Source organism: Oncorhynchus mykiss, chromosome 7 (assembly GCF_013265735.2).
Source record: "Oncorhynchus mykiss isolate Arlee chromosome 7, USDA_OmykA_1.1, whole genome shotgun sequence".
Classification (NCBI taxonomy): domain Eukaryota; kingdom Metazoa; phylum Chordata; class Actinopteri; order Salmoniformes; family Salmonidae; genus Oncorhynchus; species Oncorhynchus mykiss.
In genome coordinates, this window is record NC_048571.1 from 74313012 (window position 1) to 74340032 (window position 27021).

Sequence of the window (27021 nt, forward strand, 5' to 3'; positions counted from 1 at the left end):
AAGAATCAACAACAAGTGGGACACAATCATGAAGTTGAACGACATTTATTGGATATTTCAAACTTTTTTAACAAATCAAAAACTGAAAAATTGGGCGTGCAAAATTATTCAGCCCCCTTAAGTTAATACTTTGTAGCGCCACATTTTGCTGCGATTACAGCTGTAAGTCGCTGGGTATGTCTCTATCAGTTTTGCACATCGAGAGACTGACATTTTTTCCCATTCCTCCTTGCAAAACAGCTCGAGCTCAGTGAGGTTGGATGGAGAGCATTTGTGAACAGCAGTTTTCAGTTCTTTCCACAGATTCTCGATTGGATTCAGGTCTGGACTTTGACTTGGCCATTCTAACACCTGGATATGTTTATTTTTGAACCATTCCATTGTAGATTTTGCTTTATGTGTTGGATCATTGTCTTGTTGGAAGACAAATCTCCGTCCCAGTCTCAGGTCTTTTGCAGACTCCATCAGGTTTTCTTCCAGAATGGTCCTGTATTTGGCTCCATCCATCTTCCCATCAATTTTAACCATCTTCCCTGTCCCTGCTGAAGAAAAGCAGGCCCAAACCATGATGCTGCCACCACCATGTTTGACAGTGGGGATGGTGTGTTCCGCTGTGTTGCTTTTACGCCAAACATAACGTTTTGCATTGTTGCCAAAAAGTTCAATTTTGGTTTCATCTGACCAGAGCACCTTCTTCCACATGTTTGTTGTGTCTCCCAGGTGGCTTGTGGCAAACTTTAAACAACACTTTTTATGGATATCTTTAAGAAATGGCTTTCTTCTTGCCACTCTTCCATAAAGGCCAGATTTGTGCAATATACGACTGATTGTTGTCCTATGGACAGAGTCTCCCACCTCAGCTGTAGATCTCTGCAGTTCATCCAGAGTGATCATGGGCCTCTTGGCTGCATCTCTGATCAGTCTTCTCCTTGTATGAGCTGAAGGTTTAGAGGGACGGCCAGGTCTTGGTAGATTTGCAGTGGTCTGATACTCCTTCCATTTCAATATTATCACTTGCACAGTGCTCCTTGGGATGTTTAAAGCTTGGGAAATCTTTTTGTATCCAAATCTGGCTTTAAACTTCTTCACAACAGTATCTCGGACCTGCCTGGTGTGTTCCTTGTTCTTCATGGTGCTCTCTGCGCTTTTAACGGACCTCTGAGACTATCATAGTGCAGGTGCATTTATACGGAGACTTGATTACACACAGGTGGATTGTATTTATCCTCATTAGTCATTTAGGTCAACATTGGATCATTCAGAGATCCTCACTGAACTTCTGGAGAGAAGTTTACTGAAAGTAAAGGGGCTGAATAATTTTGCACGCCCAATTTTTCAGTTTTTGATTTGTTAAAAAGGTTTGAAATATCCAATAAATGTCGTTCCACTTCATGATTGTGTCCCACTTGTTGTTGATTCTTCACAAAAAAATACAGTTTTATATCTTTATGTTTGAAGCCTGAAATGTGGCAAAAGGTCGCAAAGTTCAAGGGGGCCGAATACTTTCGCAAGGCACTGTATATAAAACAAAAGCCAATTGAAAAAAGGTCAAACGAAACGAAGTGCAGCTACTATAGTTTGCAGTCTTTCCAGCTTCAATTTGAAGTTATTGTGTTAGCTGTGGTGTTGGCTAGCTCCTCTGAACAACAGTGTAATAAAGGTCACAAGAAAACAGCTTAAACAAATGCAAACGCAGCTACTTAGCTGTTATTCTGGCTGCACTATTTGATGTAACTGTAAGCTAGCCGTAGTTGGCGAACTAGCAAGCAAGGGATAAGAACTGGCAATGGAACATTTTGAACTATGTTGCATTGAATGACCAGCTGGCCTGGGGAGCAACCCTAGATTTGTGTCGGGACTATAACTTGTGGAAGGATGAGATACTGTGAAAAACATTTATCCAATCATTTTTTAACAATTTTATTTCACCTTTATTTAACTAGGCAAGTAAGTTAAGCATAAATTCTTATTTACAATTATGGCCTACACTGGCCAAACTCGGATGACACTGAGCCAATTGTGCACCGCGCTATGGGACTCCCAATCACCTCCGGTTGTGATACAGCCTGGATTTGAACCAGGGTGTTTGTAGTGAAGCCTCTAGCACTGAGATGCAGTGACTTAGACCGCTGCGCCACTCAGTAACTAAATCCAAATAAAGTTGTTTATGAAAATTTGTCAATCATTATTTGAAGATGTTGATAACCTGTTGTATAAAAGTGATAATGCCGAGAAGCCAGTGTTTGGAGGATATATTGGCATCCCGAGATCCCGAGATGAAGTCGAGGGCCTAACAACACCCATGCCAATGTATGCTCCAAACACCGGCTTCTCAGACATTATCACTTAAATGTGTACACTTGGCTACGTGCAACTCTCGCTTTGATCTCAAAACAAGCGCATCTATTCATGACCGCTCATGCTGTAAAAACTGTCCAGTTCAAAGTGAATGGCACTGATCCATTTCCACTGTTCTATTTGCATAGAGTATAAGCCTACTGCAGCTATGATTGGTTATGAGTATGAGCTGAGTCATGCGTGTTAATGCAATATAATCCTACTCCCAATGCGTTCTGCCTACAACAAAAATAAATTGCATAGTTAGTTTTGCATACTAATAAGTCTTGCATAGTTCGTTTTGTTTCGGTATGTTGCATTGAAAGTGGCTAATACTGCATTGATTCGATCACAAATCCAACAGTAAAAGGGAAACGTTGAAGATGTTAATTAACTAACGGGGAAAAGTCTAGAAAGTTGAGTGAAGTTCAATCTCGTGCTTCTCTGAGCGGGCTGATATTTATTCTGTGCGGCAGACAGACCCGGGGGAGCTGCGCACGGGAACATTGCTGAACATGATAGTAAAACAAAAACACACGCGCACACAGCTTCCCTTCATCAGTCATCTCATCTCAGTGATGTCCCTCCTGTAGACTGCCTCCTCTGTCCTTCCCATCTGTGAGACAATACAGTCTCTGTTGTGTCTAGCTCTCTTCATGTCCTCTACCGCCCTACTGTCCCAGTCTCATCCACATGATTTCAATACCTCATCTAAATTCACTTTGAAACTTCACTCCAATAGAAAACTTAACTACCTCACTTCAGCTTACTACAGAAATTCCCCCTCTAGTATCACCCTTCCCATCCCGTCCGTACCTTGCTGATCTTGGGGTGGGCACAGCGGCTGTTGCCGGTGGTGGCATGCATCCAGCTACTCTCCAGCGGGACACACTCCTGCCTCAGAGAACACTTCTTCTCCTGGACACACCAGCCACACTCAAACCTGGGGTCAGCCTTCAGACACATGCCACAGCTGTCCCTCAAAGCAGGGCACTTGTACAGGTGAGCTGGCGGGAGGGAGGAGGGGGAGAAAAAGGGAAGAGGGATGGAGAGAGGAGTGTGGGGGGGTTGGAGAGGGAGAATGGGAGAGAGTTTTTTGTTAACATGCTGAAAGCGTGAAATGACACATCCAACCCTATTCACACACAAGTCACAAGAGATAAACATAAACCAATTTAGACTTGAAAAGTATATACACTGAGTGTAAAATCATTAGGAACACCTGCTCCTTTTATGACAGACTGACCAGCTGAATCCAGGTGAAATCTATGATCCCTTATTGATGTCACTTGTTAAATTCACTTAAATTCACTCCTCTAGTACTGAGATGCAGTGCCTTAGACCGATGTGCCACTCGGAAGCCGCCAAAGCCTTGAGACAATGAGACATGGATTGTGTATCTGTGCAAATGAGGGAGAACTGTCATGACAAAATATTTAAGTGCCTTTATACAGGGTATGGTAGTTGGGGGCCATGCACACCAGTTTCGGTGTCTCAAGAACTGCAACACTGCTGGGTTTTTCACGCTCAACAGTTTCTCGTGTGTATAAAGAAAGGTCTACCACCCAAAGGACATCCAGCCAACTTGACAACTGTGGGAAGAATTGGAGTCGACATGGGTACTTTGTGTCTATGCCCCAATGAACGGAGGCCTTTCTGAGGGAAAAGGGTAGTTCAACTCAATTTTAGGAAGGTGTTCCTAATGTTTTGTACACTCAGTGTACAATATATATATACAAAGGTATGTGGACACCACTTTAAATTAGTGGATTCAGCTATTTCAGCCACACCCGTTGCTGACAGGTGTATAAAATCGAGCACACATCCATGCAATCACCATAGACAAAAATGGGCAGTAGAATGGCCTTACTGAAGAGCTCAGTGACTTTCAATGTTGCATCGTCATAGCATGCCACCTTTCCAACAAGTCAGTTCATCAAAGTGCTGTTATTGTGAAGTGGAAATGTCTAGGATCAACAACGGCTCAGCCGCAAAGTGGTAGGCCATACAAACTCACAGAATGGGACCACCGAGTACTGAAGCAGGTAGCACATAAAAATTGTCTGACCCCGGTTGCAACACTCACTACCGAGTTCCAAACTGCCTCTGGAAGCAACGTCAGCACAATAACTGTTTGTCAGGAGCTTCTTGAAATGGGTTTCCATGACCAAGCAGCTACACACAAGCCTAAGATTACCTCAATGCCAAGCGTCTGGAGAGGGGTAAAGTTAGCTGCAATTGTACTCTGGAGCAGTGGAACAACGTTCTCTGAGTGAAGAATGATGCTTCACCATCTAGCAGTTCGACGGACAAATCTGGGTTTGGCGGATGCCAGGAGAACCCTACCTACCCCAATGCATAGCGCCAACTGTAAAGTTTGGTGGATGAGGAATAATGGTCTGGGGCTGTTTTTCATGGTTCGGGCTAGGTCCCTTAGTTTCAGTGAAGGGAAATACTAACGCTACAGCATACAATGACATTTATAGATCAGGGGTAAACAAGTAATATTTAACAAGTTCCGGTAACACAAATTTAGCTGGCAAAGGTCCGGATGGATAATGTCATTTATCAGCGAAGTAACAAACCCCTACCTCACAACCCATGCAACCCAAAACTGTTCACACCCCTCGTGTTGGCAGAGATATAATTTTGCAGCTTTAAAGCTAATTTCCTGCAGTTCTACACATTTTGCATAGGGGAGAGATTTTTTGTTGTTGTTGTTTTAAAAAGGTAATTTCCTACAAGTCTATGCATTCATCCATGTCTTATGTGTGTTTATATGACAAGGGGTCAAAGCCTGAATGAGAAAAAAAAAAGAATCATAATACACACTACTGTTCAAAATTTTGATAGAAATGTCCTTGTTTTTGAAAGAAAAGCAATTTTTTTGTCCATTAAAATAACATAAAATTGATCAGAAATACAGTATAGACATAGTTAATGTTGTAAATGACTATCGTAGCTGGAAACGGCTGATTTTTAATGGAAAATCTACATAGGCGTACAGAGGCCTATTATCAGCAACCGTCAATCTTAACGTCAACAGTGAAGAGGCGACTCCAGGATGCTGGCCTTCTAGGCAGAGTTGCAAAGAAAAAGCCATATCTCAGACTGGCCAATAAAAAGAAAAGATTAAGATGGGCAAAAGAACACAGACACTGGACAGAGGAACTTAGAAGGCCAGCATCCCTGAATCGCCTCTTCACTGTTGACGTTGAGATTGGTGTTTTGCGGGTACTATTTAATTAAGCTGCCAGTTGAGGACTTGTGAGGCGTCTGTTTCTCAAACTAGACACTCTAATGTACTTGTCCTCTTTCTCAGTTGTGCACTGGGGCCTCCCACTCCTCTTTCTATTCTGGTTAGAGACAGTTTGCGCTGTTCTGTGAAGGGAGTAGTACACAGAATTGTATGAGATCTTCAGTTTCTTGTCAATTTCTTGAATGGAATAGCCGTAATTTCTCAGAACAAGAATAGACAAGTTTCTGGCCATTTTGAGCCTGTAATCGAATCCACAAATGCAGCTCATGAAGAAGGAAACGCTGTGTGCATTTGCACATACTGTGCCAAATCATATGTGAAGAATGCAACAAAGATGCAGAATCTGGCCAAGTGCATTAAGTTCCCTCAGCGCTCACAACAAGCAACCTCTGACAAAAGTCCCTCTACTTCTATTTGAGGTGAAAATTATGAATCAGACACCTTATCGATTGCAACAGCTCATGGTCGTCCTGAAACCAGAAGTTTTTTTTGACTCAATTGAGGAATGTAGTCAGAGAAATGCTGATGAATGTCTTGCTCAAGCTGTGTACGCAACTGGTTCACATCTGATGCTCACAGGCAATGTGTATTGGAAGTTCAAGTGAAGGTCAAGCAAATCATAGAGAAGCAGACTATTGCAATCATCTCTGATGGGTGGTCGAATGTTCGTGGGCAATGAATAATTAACTACATCATCTCCACCCCTCAACCAGTACTCTACAAGAGCAAAGACACAAGGGACAACAGACACACCAGTTTTTACATTGCAGATGAGCTGAAGGCAGTCATCGATGACCTTGGTCCACAGAAGATATTTGCACTGGTGACAGACAATGCTGTGAACATGAAGGCTGCTTGGAAGTTTTTGATGACTCAATGGAGGAACGAGTCAATGGTGGAGTCCTACCCTCACATCACACCCATTGGCTGTGCTGCTTATGCATTGAATCTGCTCCTCAAGGACATCATGGCACTGAAAACAATGGATACTCTCTACAAGAGAGCCAAGGCAATGGTTAGGTATGTGAAGGGTCATCAAGTTATAGTAGCAATCTACCTCACCAAGCAAAGTGAGAAGAATAAGAGCACCACATTTTAGCCGCCCAGCAATATCCGTTGGGGTGGTGTTGTCATCATGTTTGACAGTCTCCTGGAGGGGATATAGTCTCTCCAATAAACGGCCATATCACAGTTTGCCGATATGGACAGCTCCATCAAGAGGATCCTCCTGGATGATGTATTTTGGGAGAGAGTGGTAAGCAGCCGGAAACTCCTGAAACCTATAGCAGCAGCTATTGCACTGATTGAAGAAGACAATTCCATCCTGTCTGATGTTCAGACTCTGCTTGCAGATGTAAGAAGAAAAAAATCCATATTGCCCTGCCCACTTCACTGTTGTTCCAAGCAGAGGAAACTGCAGTTCTGAAATACATCAAAAAGCGTGACGACTTCTGCCTGAAGCCCAAACACCCACAGAGTACATGTTGGACCCCAAGTATGCTGGCAAGAGCATCCTGTCTGGTGCAGAGATCAACAAGGCCTATGGTGTCATCACTACCGTGTCTCGCCATCTTGGCCTGGATGAGGGCAAGGTTCTTGGCAGTCTGGCGAAGTACACTTCCAAGCAAGGGCTTTGGGATGGCGATGCAATATGGCAGCCGTGCCAACATATCTCATCAGGCACCTGGTGGAAGGGACTTTGTGGATCTGAGGCTCTTTCCCCTGATGCCTCCATCATCCACCAAATCCCACCAACATCGGCCGCCTCAGAGCGCAACTGGTCCTTGTTTGGGAACACACAAACCAAAGCATGCAACAGGCTGACCAATACAATGGTTGAAAAATTGGTCGCCATCTGGGCAAATTTGAATCTTTTTGAGCCTGACAACAAGCCACCCTCAACGAGGTTGGAAAGTGACAGTGAAGATGAGGCCTCAGAGTCTGATGTTCAAGAGGTGGGCATTGAAGAGGTCCAGTGTCACACCCTGACCATAGTTTGCTTTGTATGTTCTATGTTTTGTTTGGTCAGGGTGTGATCTGAGTGGGCATTCTGTTGCATGTCTTGTTTGTCTGTTTCTGTGTTTGGGCCTGATATGGTTCTCAATCAGAGGCAGGTGTTAGTCATTGTCTCTGATTGGGAGCCATATTTAGGTAGCCTGTTTTTTGTTGGGTTTTGTGGGTGATTGTTCCTGTCTTTGTGTTTGTCACACCAGATAGGGTTGTTTTCGGTTTTTCACGTTTCTTGTTTTTGTAGATTGTTCTATTGTCATCTTTATTAAGGATGTATCAAAATAACCACGCTGCGTTTTGGTCCGCCTCTCCTTCAACGGAAGAAAACCGTGACATCCAGGGAGAAGACATGGTAGCCTAAGAGGAAGACAACCAAAGCTTTCGTTTCTAGACTATCATTTTACAGATGTTTGTTGAAAATATTTTTGGGAGATGCGATGGATCATTCAATATTCCCTTTCTTTTGTTGTTCAGTGAAATCCTCCCATATGAAGAGTTAACTCTTTTCATTAAAGTTAAATTCGTAACTAAATTGTTTTTATTTCTATTGGAAGGATTTAATCATTTGCAATTATGTCTACTTATTATGAAGTAAAATGTTTATGTTTCTGTCTCCATTTGATAAGGCAAATATATCCAATGCAAAAAACATCTCAATTGAAATGGTATTAATATGCGTATATTTCCACCTCTGAATATTCCCCAAAATGTGTAAGCCTACACAAGAGTGATGGTTGCTGACAATGGGCCTCTGTATGCCTATGTAGATATTCAATTAAAATTCAGCCGTTTCCTGCTACATAGTCATTAACAACATTAACAACTTCTACACTGTATTTCTGATCAATTTGATGTTATTTTAATGGACAAAAATGTGCTTTCCTTTCAAAAACAAGGATATTTCTAAGTGACCCCAAACTTTTGAATGGTAGTGTACACACACACACACACACACACACACACATACATACATACCAGTCAAAAGTTTGGACACACCTACTCATTCAAGGGTTTTTCTTTATTTGTACTATTTTCTACATTGTAGAATAATAGTGAAGACATCAAAACTATGAAATAACACATATGGAATCATGTAGCAACCAAAAAAGTGTTAAACAAATCAAGATATATTTTATATTTGAGATTCTTCAAAGTAGCCACCCTTTGCCTTGATGACAGCTTTGAATAAAACATTTTTATATGCACTGAAGCGAAGCTCTACTTCAAATGACCGCAATAATTTGACAGAGGAATAGTTTTCAGCCCCTCAAATCCCATTGGTCACGATTTAACTTGAAAGCAACCATGGGCCAATTAAATGATACTAAATGAGTGATTTAATTACATTTACATATCAGGGATTAAGCGAGGGAGCACCATTAGATGGTTATCTTAGTTAAAATGAGGATGAGAGAGAGAGAGAGAGAGAGAGAGAGAGAGAGACACAGAGAGAGACACAGAGACAGAGAGACAAAGACAGAGAGAGAGAGAGAGAGAGAGAGAGAGAGAGAGAGAGAGAGAGAGACCAGTTCTAGTCCTCGGTCTGCTTGGATGGAGAAAAACCCTGACCCCATACCAGTTTCCCCCTCCCAACCAGTCTAACACTACCCAACTCACCCACTCCTCACCACCCCCACCCATCCTCCATATTAAGATGCATTGTACTCACTACTCAGGCATTGTGACATTCTGGTACATTGTGTCTGGGTCTGTATTGTGGTGGGCTTTGGCTGCAGAGGCATTAGCAAACATTTCCCTAAATGTGACACTATCTTATATCTTGCATCACAGCAGGAGCCCCTGCTTTTACAACCCCCCGCTGCCATGGCGACAACAACAGCAAAATGCTGGCCGTTATTAAGGCTACACAATTTCACTAGTAATTATCCGTGGAAGAAAACTTCTTTTTTTTCCTACTCCCTAGTTGTGTGTTTAATCACTGTGTGCGCTAAACACACACGTACCACGCATTCAGGACCTATTCAGACCCCTTCCCTTTTTCCAAATTTTGTAAGTTACAGCCTTATTCTAATATGAATTTAATATATACAAATATTATAAATCTACACACAATACCCCATAATGACAAAGTGAAAACAGGTTTTCTGAATGATTTGCAAATGTATTAAAAATAAAAACAGAAATAACTTATTTACATAAGTATTCAGACTCTTTGATAAGAGACTCATGTGCATCCTGTTTCCACTGAACATCCTTGATGTTTCGACAACTTTATTGGAGTTCACCTGTGGTAACTTCAATTGATTGGACATGATTTAGAAAGGCACACACCTGTCTATATAAGGTCCCACAGCTGACAGTGCATGTCAGAGCAAAAACCGAACAGTGAGGTCCGAGACAGGATTGTGTTGAGGCACAGATCTGGGAAATGGTACCAAAAAGATTGAAGAACCCCAACACCACAGTGGCCTCCATCATTCTTAAATGGAAGAAGTTTGGAACCACCAAGACTCTTTCTAGAGCAGGCCGCCCAGGCAAACTGAGCAATCAGGGGAGAAGGGCCTTGGTCAGGGAGGTGACCAAGAACCTGATGGTCACTCTGACAGACCTCCAGAGTTCCTCTGTGGAGATGGGAGAACCTTCCAGAAGGACAGCCATCTCTGCAGCACTCTGCCAATCATGCCTTTATGGTAGAGTGGCCAGACGATAGCCACTCCTCAGTAAAAGGCACATGACAGCCTGCTTTGTACATTTTGCAATGTATTGAGTGTACATTGATGAGGGAAAATGTTTTTAAAAATCCATTTTAGAATAAGGCTGTAACGTAACAAAATGTGGAAAAAGTCCAGGGGCCTGAATACTTTCTGAATGCACAAACACATGAAGGCATGCACACATGTACACACACACACACATCTACTTGCTGCCTCGGTAATTGAGTTTAAAAAAGTGAAGACATCACAAGAGTGTAAAGTGACTGTCTAGTCCTGAGGCGTGTGTGTGTGTGATGACAATTCTGAGTACCTTTGAGAATGTTGTGTGTGTGTGTGTACTATTTCGTCTGCACGTTGCATACGCCTGCCTATAACTTGCAAAAATATAGTGGTGAAATAAGTATTTTGGGATTTAAGTTTTGGGATATTTGTGGGTTGTATTGATAACATGTGCATGCACTATTGCCTTTCTAAATCACACACAAGGACTGTATGGCACTGTAGTTTCGAATCGATTTTACATATGCAACACAGTTGCCATCCACACAGTTGTATTTTACCATGGCGGAAACTTAGCCAGCTATTTAGAAAGTATATTTGAACGATATAGCTTGTCAAAGCCAGAATATCACTTCCAGACTTAGCTTTCCCTAGCCCTTTTTGGTCACACTATAAATGATTTAACAATGCAGTGGTAGCTTACATAAAACTCAATCTCCATGCTACTGCCCTCTCTGTGGCCGTTTACTCATGTGGCTTGGTTAAGTGAAGCTCCCACAACACATCAGGCAAGCAGTGACAATAAGTGATAGAACATTATTCTGGCATACCACAAGACTGTGTTAACCCTCTGAGCTAAAGCCCAGACATTTGCTTGGGGAGGTAACACAAGTCTTCAGGTCATATGAGTGTTGTTCAACGAACCATTTGCTGTATAACAAGAGAGTGCTTACCCCTCTGACCTAAAGCCTAGTGCTTACCTTGGATGTTGAAGGGGTTGTCGATGACAAAGTTGCCGTTCCACACCACAGATAGGTCCACGGGCAGGTCACTGATGTCATTACCCTCATAGTTATACTGAAACCATAGAAACACAGTAACGATAAGTTAAACTATAATGGTGTTATTTTGTTATAATGTTGTTAAAATGCCCCTGATGTTCAACTGAAAGACAACCCATTGTTGTTGCTGTCAGTTTATGGTGTGTATTTTTTATCAGTGAACCTCGCCTGAAAACACATTTCCATTTGGGGACAATAAAGTTTGAACTGAACTGAACTATTGCGATGCCTTCATTTCTGTTTGGATTATTCACTTTTTTTTGTTGTCTGAAAAGTTGATAATAATAATAATAAAAACAAGTTTTATACAGTAATTACACTAATATCCATTTCTAGGTTTTACATTTGTGTATCATTCATGGCTCATTTGAATATAAAGCACACAAGCATAATAGACTAATAATAGAAGTACATTGGCCATCTCTTCTTTCTTTCAGTAAATAGAGAAATTTGGAAATCCAAGAAGAAGTGCCATGATATGTTTTTAATAATCAAGTTCTTAATATTATTGTAGATGATTAATAGGAGTAATCCTTCTTGTTCAACATGTCTCTCTCAAGCACACATGCTAGATCAGAACTCCTACTCTAATACCCTTTGTGAATACAGAATCTGGGCAACAGATAAAAGGCATGTAAGCATCTAGCTACGACCTATGACCACAAGACAACATATTTGATCCATCTATCTGCCACTATCGGCAAAATTATAGAGTGGCACTCGGTTGACTAATTTTAACATTGCGGTCCAGTCATTTCACATAATATGCCATAATATCACATAGTAGGCAGTCACTGTAAATAAGAGTTTGCTCTTATCTGACTTGCAAAACATTTTAAATCTGTAAAAGTAAACACGACACAGCAACGTGCATACAGCAGATAAGGATGCATGTACACAGCAATGTCACAGTTCATGATTGGTTGGTTCATTCATTCACCACATTGTGATTGGACAATTTTATTTCTGTCTTCAGACTCTAAAATCAAATTAATATTCACAGACATACTTAAAAAATAAAAGTCATACTTTTGGACTGATCTTGAAGGACTTCTTGAACATTTCCAGGCATATTTTTGAGAGAAATATTACTTATTTAAAAGGCATTATATATTTATTGGGCAACTTTACTCAGGGTGAATGCAATGCTCACCAACATTTATGCAACTTGCATCCAACATTTCAGTGGTAAAGTATGTTAGCTTCTATAAGGGCTCCAGTACTGTAGCAGAGTTTTCAGTGGTAATGTATGTTAGCTTCTATATGGACTCCAGTAATGTAGCAGAGTTTTCAGTCGTAAGGTATGTTAGCTTCTATATGGACTCCAGTAATGTAGCAGAGTTTTCAGTGGTAAGTTATGTTAGCTTCTATATGGACTCCAGTAATGTAGCAGAGTTTACAGTGGTAAGGTATGTTAGCTTCTATATGGACTCCAGTAATGTAGCAGAGTTTTCAGTGGTAAGGTATGTTAGCTTCTATATGGACTCCAGTAATGTAGCAGAGTTTTCAGTGGTAAGGTATGTTAGCTTCTATATGGACTTCAGTAATGTAACAGAGTTTTCAGTGGTAAGGTATGTTAGCTTCTTTTTGGACTCCAGTAATGTAGCAGAGTTTTCAGTGGTAAGGTAAGTTAGCTTCTTTTTGGATTCCAGTAATGTAGCAGAGTTTTCAGTGGTAAGGTAAGTTAGCTTCTTTTTGGACTCCAGTACTCTAGCAGAGTTTTTACAACCTGGTTAAGACAAGTAAAAAAAAAAAGGGCAGTGAAAGGAGTGAGTTGAATAGGAGAGAGAGGAGAGGGAAAGGGAGAGAGAGGAGATGAGGGAGAGAGAGAGGAAGTGAGAGGGGGGGAGAGAGAGAGAGGAAGTGAGAGGGGGAGAGAAGGAGGAGAGAGAGAGGGGGAGAGAGAGATCGAGAGACAGAGGACAAGAACTGTTCTGTTGCTGCTTGGCTGGAGAAAAACCCTGCCCCCATACCAGTCTTCGCCTCCCTCCCAGTCTAACACTGCCCAACTCACCCGAGAGAAATATAGGGATATAGTGAGAAAGGAGGAGTAAGAAGAGAAGAGGATGTCTGGAAACAAGGGTCTCGCATGAGACAACCATACCTAGGCATGCCAAGGAACTGTCAGCTTCACAGGATGGAGCGGGAGACATAGATAAAAGGGTAAGGAGATGGAGCGAGTGTGTGAGAGATAAGAGGAATGCAGAGGGGTGAGAGAGAGAGCGAGAGAGAGGCCCCATCGTCCTCCCGAAAAACCAATCAGAATATGAAATGACTGCAGGCACACACATACTCAGGTTTGTCCCCCCACACAGGGACCTACTGTGGAGATGGGACGTAGAGGTCTGTTGTAGTGAAGACACGCACACCTCCCTGATACATTACTGACATCAATATTTATTCATAGCAGGGTGGGGTGCCGTGGTGTGCATGTGTGTAAAGGGTAAGAGAGGGGGGCAGATCGTTTAGGCCTTATAAGCACAATTCCCTCTCACCTACTGATTAAAGTTGAATCACTCCCGTGCCTCTCAATAGTCAATCAAAGACAACACACACCTTCATGGTTTATTCACATACAGTGGGGCAAAAAAGTATTTAGTCAGCCACCAATTGTGCAAGTTCTCCCACTTAAAAAGATGAGAGAGGCCTGTAATTTTCATCATAGGTGCACTTCAACTATGACAGACAAAATGATTAAAAAAAATCCAGGAAATCACATTGTAGAATTTTTAATGAATCTATTTGCAAACAGCTTGGAAAATTCCAGAAAAGTATGTCATGGCTTTAGAAGCTTCTGTTAGGCTAATTGACATCATTTGAGTCAAATGGAGGTGTAACTGTGGATGTATTTCAACGCCTACCTTCAAACTCAGTGCCTCTTTGCTTGACATCATGGGAAAATCAAAAGAAATCAGCCAAGACCCCAGAAAAAAAAATCTGTAGACCTCCACAAGTGTGGTTCATTCTTGGGAGCAATTTCCAAACCCCTGAAGGTACAAACAGTAGTATGCAAGTATAAACACCATGGGACCACGCAGCCATCATACCGCTCAGGACGGAGACACGTTCTGTCTCCTAGAGATGAACCTACTTTGGTGCAAATCAATCCCAGAACGACAGAAAAGGACCTTGTGAAGATGCTGGAGGAAACGGGTACAAAAGTATCTATATCCACAGTAAAACGAGTCCTATATCGACATAACCTGAAAGGCCGCTCAGCAAGGAAGAAGCCACTGCTCCAAAACCGCCATAAAAAAGCCAGACCACGGTTTGCAACTGCACATGGGGACAAAGATCATACTTTTTGGAGAAATGTCCTCTGGTCTGATGAAACTAAAAATACAACTCTTTGGCCATAATGACCATCATTATGTTTGGAGGAAAAAGGGGGAGGATTGCAAGCTGAAGAACACCATCCCAACCATGAAGCACGGGGGTGGTAGCATCATGTTGTGGGGTTGTTTTGCTGCAGATGGGACTGGTGCGCTCCACAAAATAGATGGCATCATGAGGTTGGAAAATTATGTGGATATATTGAAGCAACATCTCAAGGCATCAGTCGGGAAGTTAAAGCTTGGTTGCAAATGTCTTCCAAATGGACAATGACCCCAAGCATACCTCCAAAGTTGTGGCAAAATGGCTTATAAGGACAACAAAGTCAAGGTATTGCAGTGGCCATCACAAAGCCCTGACCTCAATCCTATAGAACATTTGTGGGCAGAATTGAAAGAGCATGTGCAAGCAAGGAGGCCTACAAATCTGACTCAGTTACACCAGCTCTGTCAGGAGGAATGGGGCAAAATTCACCCAACTTATTGTGGGAAGCTTGTGGTAGGCTACCCAAAAGGTTTGACAGAAGTTAAACAATTTAAAGGCAATGCTACCAAATACTAATTGAGTGTATGTAAACTTCTGACCCACTGGGAATGTGATGAAAGAAACAAAAGCTGAAATAATTCATTCTCTCTACTATTATTCTGGCTTCACATTTTTTAAATAAAGTGGTGATCCTAACTGACCTAAGACAGGGAATTTTTACTAGGATTAAACGTCAGGAATGGTGAAAAACTGAGTTTAAATGTATTTGGTTAAGGTGTATGTACACTTCTGACTTCCGAGCGAGCGAATCAGCGACCCTCTGTCTCAGTATGTGTAGCGTATCTATCTGATGCTGGCTGGTCAGAAAGAGTATGACATTGTTGCCGCCTGTAGCTTTGAATGCAAGGAAAGCCACGGAACATTTTGCCTCCCTTGATAAAAAAAAAGTATAAAACAAAAGCCAATCAGCTTTCAAATCAAATCAAGGTATACTTGAGGTATACTAGGTGTACTCATATGTAAATGGTCCTGGCGCACCAAAGAAAGTGTCAAGGGAAGCCAGTTTGGATTTGGATTAACACCAATCACACCAAATCAAAAGCAAAATGTAATTGACAGAAACAACTTGAATTGTTGCATCTCCTTGTGTGGTTGTCCTCCGGAGGCTAGCTTGCTACAATTAGCCATTTCCTAAATTATCCATGGATGGAGCTAGGGATTGGACTTCGGGTTTTACTTAGTTCTCCGTACTGGCCAATGATTAACCTCTCTAGGGTAGGGGGCTGCATTTGGAATTTTGGATGACAAGCATGCCCAAATTAAACGGCCTGCTACCTGGGCCCAGAAGATATGATATGCATATAACTGGTAGATTTGGATAGAAAACACTCTCACGTTTCCAAAACTGTTATAATAGTGTCTGTAATAGTGTCTGTAATAGTAATAATAGTGTCTGTGAGTATAACAGAGATTTAGCAGGCGAAAACCTGAGAAAAATCCATCCAGGAAGTCGTTTTTTTTTTTGGTTTTGTAGTTTTCTATTCAATGCAATTACAGTATCCATTGACTTAGGACTCCATTTACAGTTCCTATACCTTACACAAGATGTCAACAGTCTTTAGAAATCGTTCGGGCTTGTATTCTTATAAATGAGGGAGTAAGACCAGTCTGAACGAGTGGACGCTAACGTGTTGCAGAGTTTTTTCAGGCGCATGTGCATTTCTTGTTTACCTTCTATATTGACGACGTTATTATCCGGTTGAAATATGATAGATCATTACTGTGGATTACTGAAGAAAACGTGCTAACAAAACGGAGGTTTTTGGATATAAAGAGACTTCATCAAACAAAAGGAACATTTATTGAGTAAATTAATATCTTCTGATTGCCACCACATGAAGATCAAAGGTAAGGGATTAATTGTATCTCTATTTCTGAGTTTTGTAACGCTTCTGCTTGGCTGGTTACTGTTTGTAATAATTTGTCAAATGAGCTATGTTCTGGGCTAGGTATGTTCTGGGCTAGGTATGCTTTTGCCGAAAAACATTTTATAAATATGATCCTGGTGTTGGTTTAACAAGAAGCTCATCTTTAAACCTATGTAAAATTATGTTTTGTTTTCTGAATTTTTATAATGAGCATTTCTGTAATTGAATTTGGCGCTCTGCAACCTCACTGGATGTTGGCCAGACGGGACGCTAGCGTCCCACATACCCTAGAGAGGTTAAAGTGGCGATTCTGATCCAACCATACATTCATGCATTGTGTAGTAAGTAGGCAGTAGGCAGAAGTAGGCAGAAGTAGTAAGTAGGCAAAAGTTAACTAGCTGGCTCATTGTTGCCAATGTAAGGAAGTTAGGCTAGTGAGCAAACATTTTAGCAAGGAGGACTAGGACAACAAAAACTAAAAGTGTATACTGTATGACAGTCATAGACTGTTGAAGCAACCTGAAAGAAGAGGATGGAATTGGTGTTTCAATACATGTGGTGTAAGTCAACACACACACACACACACACACATAAATCAGAACCATGGAGAGTGAGTCAAAGAGGGAGAGAGCGCCACTTGCCCCTCCTTTTGCTCTGACAGAAACAGAATGAAGGAAGAAGCAGATAGGAAAGGAAAAAGAAGAAGAGGGAAAATAGACAGAAACCAGAACAGTAGACTAGATACAGAAGCAGAACAGTAGTAAACTAGATAGTAGTAGACTAGAAACAGAACAGTAGTAGACTAGAAACAGAACAGTAGTAGACTAGAAACAGAACAGTAGTAGACTAGAAACAGAACAGTAGTAGACTAGATAGTAGTAAACTAGATACAGAAGCGGGGTAGACTAGAAACAGAACAGTAGTAGACTAGATACAGAAACAGAACAGTAGTAGATTAGATACAGAAACAGAACAGTAGTAGACTAGAAACAGAACAGTAGTAGACTAGAAACAGAACAGTAGTAGACTAGAAACAGAACAGTAGTAGACTAGAAACAGAACAGTAGTAGACTAGAAACAGAACAGTAGTAAACTAGATACAGAAGAGTAGTAGACTAGAAACAGAACAGTAGTAGACTAGAAACAGAACAGTAGTAGACTAGAAACAGAACAGTAGTAGACTAGAAACAGAACAGTAGTAGACTAGATAGTAGTAAACTAGATACAGAAGCGGGGTAGACTAGAAACAGAACAGTAGTAGACTAGATACAGATACAGTAGTAGACTAGATACAGATACAGAACAGTAGTAGACTAGATATAGAAACAGAACAGTAGTAGACTAGATACAGATACAGAACAGTAGTAGACTAGATACAGAACAGTAGTAGACTAGATACAGAACAGTAGTAGACTAGATACAGAAACAGAACAGTAGTAGACTAGATACAGAACAGTAGTAGACTAGATACAGAAACAGAACAGTAGTAGACTAGATACAGAAACAGAACAGTAGTAGACTAGATACAGAACAGTAGTAGACTAGATACAGATACAGAACAGTAGTAGATTAGATACAGAAACAGAACAGTAGTAGATTAGATACAGAAACAGAACAGTAGTAGACTAGATACAGATACAGTAATAGACTAGATACAGATACAGAACAGTAGTAGACTAGATACAGAAACAGAACAGTAGTAGACTAGATACAGAACAGTAGTAGACTAGATACAGAAACAGAACAGTAGTAGACTAGATACAGAAACATAACAGTAGTAGATTAGATACAGAAACAGAACAGTAGTAGACTAGAAACAGAACAGTAGTAGACTAGAAACAGAACAGTAGTAGACTAGATAGTAGTAAACTAGATACAGAAGCGGGGTAGACTAGAAACAGAAAAGTAGTAGACTAGATACAGATACAGTAGTAGACTAGATACAGAAACAGAACAGTAGTAGACTAGATACAGATACAGAACAGTAGTAGACTAGATATAGAAACAGAACAGTAGTAGACTAGATACAGAACAGTAGTAGACTAGATACAGAACAGTAGTAGACTAGATACAGAAACAAAACAGTAGTAGACTAGATACAGATACAGTAATAGACTAGATACAGATACAGAACAGTAGTAGACTAGATACAGAAACAGAACAGTAGTAGACTAGATACAGAACAGTAGTAGACTAGATACAGATACAGAACAGTAGTAGACTAGATACAGAACAGTAGTAGACTAGATACAGAACAGTAGTAGACTAGATACAGAAACAGAACAGTAGTAGACTAGATACAGATACAGAACAGTAGTAGACTAGATATAGAAACAGAACAGTAGTAGACTAGATACAGATACAGAACAGCAGTAGACTAGATACAGAACAGTAGTAGACTAGATACAGAAACAGAACAGTAGTAGACTAGATACAGAAACAGAACAGTAGTAGACTAGATACATATACAGTAATAGACTAGATACAGATACAGAACAGTAGTAGACTAGATACAGAAACAGAACAGTAGTAGACTAGATACAGAACAGTAGTAGACTAGATACAGAACAGTAGTAGACTAGATACAGAAACAGAACAGTAGTAGACTAGATACAGAAACAGAACAGTAGTAGACTAGATACAGAAACAGAACAGTAGTAGACTAGATACAGAAACAGAACAGTAGTAGATTAGATACAGAAACAGAACAGTAGTAGACTAGATACAGAAACAGAACAGTAGTAGACTAGATACAGAAACAGAACAGTAGTAGACTAGATACAGAACAGTAGTAGACTAGATACAGAACAGTAGTAGACTAGATACAGAACAGTAGTAGACTAGATACAGAAACAAAACAGTAGTAGACTAGATACAGATACAGTAATAGACTAGATACAGATACAGAACAGTAGTAGACTAGATACAGAAACAGAACAGTAGTAGACTAGATACAGAACAGTAGTAGACTAGATACAGATAGAGAACAGTAGTAGACTAGATACAGAACAGTAGTAGACTAGATACAGAAACAGAACAGTAGTAGACTAGATACAGAAACAGAACAGTAGTAGATTAGATACAGAAACAGAACAGTAGTAGACTAGATACAGATACAGAACAGTAGTAGACTAGATATAGAAACAGAACAGTAGTAGACTAGATACAGAACAGTAGTAGACTAGATACAGAACAGTAGTAGACTAGATACAGAACAGTAGTAGACTAGATACAGAAACAAAACAGTAGTAGACTAGATACAGATACAGTAATAGACTAGATACAGATACAGAACAGTAGTAGACTAGATACAGAAACAGAACAGTAGTAGACTAGATACAGAACAGTAGTAGACTAGATACAGATAGAGAACAGTAGTAGACTAGATACAGAACAGTAGTAGACTAGATACAGAACAGTAGTAGACTAGATACAGAAACAGAACAGTAGTAGACTAGATACAGATACAGAACAGTAGTAGACTAGATATAGAAACAGAACAGTAGTAGACTAGATACAGATACAGAACAGCAGTAGACTAGATACAGAACAGTAGTAGACTAGATACAGAAACAGAACAGTAGTAGACTAGATACAGAAACAGAACAGTAGTAGACTAGATACATATACAGTAATAGACTAGATACAGATACAGAACAGTAGTAGACTAGATACAGAAACAGAACAGTAGTAGACTAGATACAGAACAGTAGTAGACTAGATACAGAACAGTAGTAGAATAGATACAGAAACAGAACAGTAGTAGACTAGATACAGAAACAGAACAGTAGTAGACTAGATACAGAAACAGAACAGTAGTAGACTAGATACAGAAACAGAACAGTAGTAGATTAGATACAGAAACAGAACAGTAGTAGACTAGATACAGAAACAGAACAGTAGTAGACTAGATACAGAAACAGAACAGTAGTAGACTAGATACAGAAACAGAACAGTAGTAGATTAGATACAGAAACAGAACAGTAGTAGACTAGAAACAGAACAGTAGTAGACTAGATAGTAGTAAACTAGATACAGAAGCGGGGTAGACTAGAAACAGAACAGTAGTAGACTAGATACAGATACAGTAGTAGACTAGATACGGAAACAGAACAGTAGTAGACTAGATACAGATACAGAACAGTAGTAGACTAGATATAGAAACAGAACAGTAGTAGACTAGATACAGAACAGTAGTAGACTAGATACAGAACAGTAGTAGACTAGATACAGAACAGTAGTAGACTAGATACAGAAACAGAACAGTAGTAGACTACATACAGATACAGTAATAGACTAGATACAGATACAGAACAGTAGTAGACTAGATACAGAAACAGAACAGTAGTAGACTAGATACAGAACAGTAGTAGACTAGATACAGATACAGAACAGTAGTAGACTAGATACAGAACAGTAGTAGACTAGATACAGAACAGTAGTAGACTAGATACAGAAACAGAACAGTAGTAGACTAGATACAGATACAGAACAGTAGTAGACTAGATATAGAAACAGAACAGTAGTAGACTAGATACAGATACAGAACAGAAGTAGACTAGATACAGAACAGTAGTAGACTAGATACAGAACAGTAGTAGACTAGATACAGAAACAGAACAGTAGTAGACTAGATACAGAAACAGAACAGTAGTAGACTAGATACAGAAACAGAACAGTAGTAGACTAGATACAGAAACAGTAATAGACTAGATACAGATACAGAACAGTAGTAGACTAGATACAGAAACAGAACAGTAGTAGACTTGATACAGAACAGTAGTAGACTAGATACAGAAACAGAACAGTAGTAGACTAGATACAGAACAGTAGTAGACTAGATACAGAAACAGAACAGTAGTAGACTAGATACAGATACAGAACAGTAGTAGACTAGATATAGAAACAGAACAGTAGTAGACTAGATACAGATACAGAACAGTAGTAGACTAGATACAGAACAGTAGTAGACTAGATACAGAAACAGAACAGTAGTAGACTAGATACAGATACAGAACAGTAGTAGACTAGATATAGAAACAGAACAGTAGTAGACTAGATACAGAACAGTAGTAGACTAGATACAGAAACAGAACAGTAGTAGACTAGATACAGAAACAGAACAGTAGTAGACTAGATACAGAAACAGAACAGTAGTAGATTAGATACAGAAACAGAACAGTAGTAGACTAGATACAGATACAGAACAGTAGTAGACTAGATACAGAACAGTAGTAGACTAGATACAGAACAGTAGTAGACTAGATACAGAACAGTAGTAGACTAGATACAGAAACAGTAATAGACTAGATACAGATACAGAACAGTAGTAGACTAGATACAGAAACAGAACAGTAGTAGACTTGATACAGAACAGTAGTAGACTAGATACAGATACAGTAGTAGACTAGATACAGATACAGAACAGTAGTAGACTAGATACAGAACAGTAGTAGATTAGATACAGAACAGTAGTAGACTAGATACAGAAACAGAACAGTAGTAGACTAGATACAGAAACAGAACAGTAGTAGACTAGATACAGATACAGTAGTAGACTAGATACAGAAACAGAACAGTAGTAGACTAGATACAGAACAGTAGTAGACTAGATACAGAACAGTAGTAGACTAGATACAGAACAGTAGTAGACTAGATACAGAAACAGAACAGTAGTAGACTAGATACAGAACAGTAGTAGACTAGATACAGAACAGTAGTAGACTAGATACAGAACAGTAGTAGACTAGATACAGAACTGTAGTAGACTAGATACAGAACAGTAGTAGACTAGATACAGAACAGTAGTAGACTAGATACAGAACAGTAGTAGACTAGATATAGAAACAGAACAGTAGTAGACTAGATACAGATAAGTAGTAGACTAGATACAGAAACAGAACAGTAGTAGATTAGATACAGAAACAGAACAGTAAACTAGATACAGAACAGTAGTAGACTAGATACAGAACAGTAGTAGACTAGATACAGAAACAGAACAGTAGTAGACTAGATACAGAAACAGAACAGTAGTAGACTAGATACAGAAACAGAGCAGTAGTAGACTTGATACAGAAACAGAACAGTAGTAGACTAGATACATGGCCTAAACTCCTATTCGGTTAACTCTATGGGCTAAACTCCTATTCGGTTAACTCTATGGGCTAAACTTCTATTCGGTTAACTCTATTGGCTAAACACATATTAGGTTAACTCTATGGGCTAAACTCCTATTAGGTTAACTCTATGGGCTAAACTCCTATTAGGTTAATTCTATGGGCTAAAATCATAGGTTAACAATATTGGCTAAACTCCTAGGTTAAGTCTATGGGCAACTGGATCCTGGACTTCCTGACGGGCGCCCCCAGGTGGTAAGGGCAGGTAACAACACATCAGCCACTCTGATCCTCAACACTGGGGCCCCTCAGGGGTGCGTTCTCAGTCCCCTCCTGTACTACCTGTTCACTCATGACTGCACAACCAGGCATGACTCCAACACCATCATTAAGATTGCTGATGACACAACAGTGGTAGGCCTGACAACCGACAAAAATGAGACAGCCTATAGAGAGGAGGAAAGAGACCTGATCGTGTGGTTCCAGGATAACAACTTCTCCCTCAACGTGACCAAGAAAAAGGAGATAATTGTGGACTACATGAAAAAAAGGACAGAGCATGTCCCCATTCTCATCGACTGGGCTGTAGTGGAGCAGGTTGAGAGCTTCAAGTTCCTTGGCGTTCACATCACCAACAAACTAACATGGTCAAGCACACCAAGACAGTCGTGAAGAGGGCACAACAAAACCTATTCACTCTCAGGAGACTGAAAAGATTTGGCATGGGTCCTCAGATCCTCACAAGGTTTTACAGCTGCACCATCGAGAGGATCCTGACGGGTTGCATCACTGCCTGGTTTGGCAACTGCATGGCCTCCAACCGCAAGGCACTACAGAGGGTAGTGTGTACTGCCCATTACGCCCCCCCCCCCCTACACTGCTCCTACTCTCTGCTATTATCTATGCATAGTCACTTTAATAACTCTACCTACATGTACAGTGCCTTGCGAAAGTATTCGGCCCCCTTGAACTTTGCGACCTTTTGCCACATTTCAGGCTTCAAACATAAAGATATAGAACTGTATTTTTTTTGTGAAGAATCAACAACAAGTGGGACACAATCATGAAGTGGAACGACATTTATTGGATATTTTAAACTTTTTTAACAAATCAAAAACTGAAAAATTGGGCGTGCAAAATTATTCAGCCCCTTTACTTTCAGTGCAGCAAACTCTCTCCAGCAGTTCAGTGAGGATCTCTGAATGATCCAATGTTGACCTAAATGACTAATGATGATAAATACAATCCCCCTGTGTGTAACCAAGTCTCCGTATAAATGCACCTGCACTGTGATAGTCTCAGAGGTCCGTTAAAAGGGCAGAGAGCATCATGAAGAACAAGGAACACACCAGGCAGGTCCGAGATACTGTTGTGAAGAAGTTTAAAGCCGGATTTGGATACAAAAAGATTTCCCAAGCTTTAAACATCCCAAGGAGCACTGTGCAAGCGATAATATTGAAATGGAAGGAGTATCAGACCACTGCAAATCTACCAAGACCTGGCCGTCCCTCTAAACTTTCAGCTCATACAAGGAGAAGACTGATCAGAGATGCAGCCAAGAGGCCCATGATCACTCTGGATGAACTGCAGAGATCTACAGCTGAGGTGGGAGACTCTGTCCATAGGACAACAATCAGTTGTATATTGCACAAATCTGGCCTTTATGGAAGAGTGGCAAGAAGAAAGCCATTTCTTAAAGATATCCATAAAAAGTGTCGTTTAAAGTTTGCCACAAGCGACCTGGGAGACACACCAAACATGTGGAAGAAGGTGCTCTGGTCAGATGAAACTTTTGAACTTTGAACTTTTTGGCCACAATGCAAAACGTTATGTTTGGTGTAAAAGCAACATAGCTCATCACCCTGAACACACCATCCCCACTGTCAAACATGGTGGTGGCAGCATCATGGTTTGGGCCTGCTTTTCTTCAGCAGGGACAGGGAAGATGGTTAAAATTGATGGGAAGATGGATGGAGCCAAATACAGGACCATTCTGGAAGAAAACCTGATGGAGTCTGCAAAAGACCTGAGACTGGGACGGAGATTTGTCTTCCAACAAGACAATGATCCAACACATAAAGCAAAATCTACAATGGAATGGTTCAAAAATAAACATATCCAGGTGTTAGAATGGCCAAGTCAAAGTCCAGACCTGAATCCAATCGAGAATCTGTGGAAAGAACTGAAAACTGCTGTTCACAAATGCTCTCCATCCAACCTCACTGAGCTCGAGCTATTTTGCAAGGAGGAATGGGAAAGAATTTCAGTCTCTCGATGTGCAAAACTGATAGAGACATACCCCAAGCGACTTACAGCAATACAATTATATTTGATTTGAAGTCTATGGGCTAAACTCATAGGTTAAGTCTATAGGCTAAACTCATAGGTTAAGTCTATAGGCTAAACTCATAGGTTAAGTCTATAGGCTAAACTCATAGGTTAAGTATGGGCTAAACTCAACTTAACATCTGCACATTTACGCTAATGATCAGCTGGAAATCGCAAAATCCTCTCATTCCACGCACACTATCATGCCAACACCAGTTAGCAGTCAAAACAATGTTCTAACAGCTAACTGCTGATTAGCCTACTAGCACATCTTCTCTTCAGCCCTCACATGGAGAAATACTGCTTTAGCCTTTCCTGAGTCAGCTGCTGCTGATTAGCGCTGGCTGCTACAGTAAACAATCAGTCAATGAAGAGCCCTCCTTGGAGAGACAGCACTGTCACTGCCTAACTAGACTCCCTTCAGAAACACTGTGGATTGCTGCTGTACGTGGGCGCTAATGAGTAGCTGTTGATTGAAACAGCCTAGCATTTGAGTGCTAATGCTACGCTAGGAGGAGCTACACTACCTGTCAAATACACAAGCATTGCTGAATGCTAATCATATGGGCAACTTGGCAAAGCTTGCGGTCCTGTTGGACATGTGACATGCTATGTGTACACGTGTTTAGCATACTGTGTCTCTATCGTGTAGCTGTAGCGTGTATTGACATGCATTTGTAGTTGTTCGAAACTAATAAGTTAGATTCTTTGAAGGCGTTCCGGGTCTTTGTCGTGCTTTTCATCTGCAACATGAAATCAAATCAAATTTTATTGGTCAAATAGTTAGCAGATGTTAATGCGAGTGAAGCGAAATGCTTGTGCTTCTAGTTCCGACAGTGCAGTAATATCTAACAAGTAATCTAACAAATTCACAATGACTACCTTATACACACAAATGTAAAGGGATGAATAAGACTATGTACATATAAATATATGGATGAGCGATGGCCGTGCGGCATAGGCTAGATGCAGTAGATGGTATAGAATACAGTATATACATATGAGATGAGTAATGTAGGATACGTAGACATTAAAGTGGCATTATTTAAAGTGATTAGTGAAGGCAGGTAGCCTAGTGGTTAGAGCGTTGGGCGAAAGGTTGCTAGATCGAATCCCCGAGCTGACAAGGTGAAAATCTGTTGTTCTGCCCCTGAACAAGGCAGTTAACCCACTGTTCCTGGGCCATCATTGTAAATAAGAATATGTGCCTAACTTTTTAGTATTCGGAAATTCGGATGAATAACGTGCCCAAAGTAAACTGCCTGTTACTCAGGCCCAGAAGCTAGGATATGCATGTACTTGGTAGAATTGGCTAGAAAACACCCTGACGTTTCTGAAGCTGTTAAGATAATGTATGTGAGTATAACATAACTGATAAACTCAAGGAAAATCCATCCAGGAAGTGGGATTTGTTTGATGCGAGTGGTTTTCCATTGAATGCCTATTTACTATGTAATTGGTTAGGGCCCAGATTGCAGTTCCTATGGCTTCCACTAGATGTCAACAGTCTTTAGGCATGGTTTTAAGGTTTGTTTTCTGAAAAACAATGAAAAAAATGTACTTTTTGGTTAGGGGACTGGGGAAGCATGCATTACTGGTTTGCGCGCGTGACCGAGTGCGCGCCCTTCGTTCTTTTTCCTTTCTATTGTCTGGTTGAAATATTATTGATTATTTCTATAATTGACACCGAGGATTAGTTATAAACATCGTTTGACATGTTTCAACAAACTTTACCGGTACTATTACATCTGCACCGCCTTTGAGCCAGTGGATTACTGAACAAAACGCGCCAACAAAAATGAGTTTTTGGGATATAAATAGGGACTTTATCAAACAAAACTACCATTTATTGTGTAACTGGGACCCTTTTGATTGCAATCAGATGAAGATCTTCAAAGGTAAGTGATTAATTTTATTGCGATTTCTTACTTTCGTGACTCATCTGCTTGGTTGGAAAAAAAATAAAATAAATTGAGCGCATGTTATGCT

General features: G+C 40.5%; 1 protein-coding gene across 3 annotated transcripts in view; it reads right to left on the minus strand.

Moving 5' to 3' along the window:
- The window catches only part of LOC110528476 (plexin-A1), a 388596-nt gene that overhangs the window by 100497 nt on the left and 261078 nt on the right, over positions 1-27021 (minus strand). For all 3 annotated transcript variants that reach the window (XM_021610568.2, XM_036984053.1, XM_036984054.1), the window contains exons 11-12: positions 11262-11358; positions 3154-3344 (exon numbers count right to left, since the gene is read on the minus strand). In XM_021610568.2, the coding sequence (XP_021466243.2) occupies positions 3154-3344; positions 11262-11358 (288 nt within the window). The remainder of the gene's footprint in view (positions 1-3153; positions 3345-11261; positions 11359-27021) is intronic.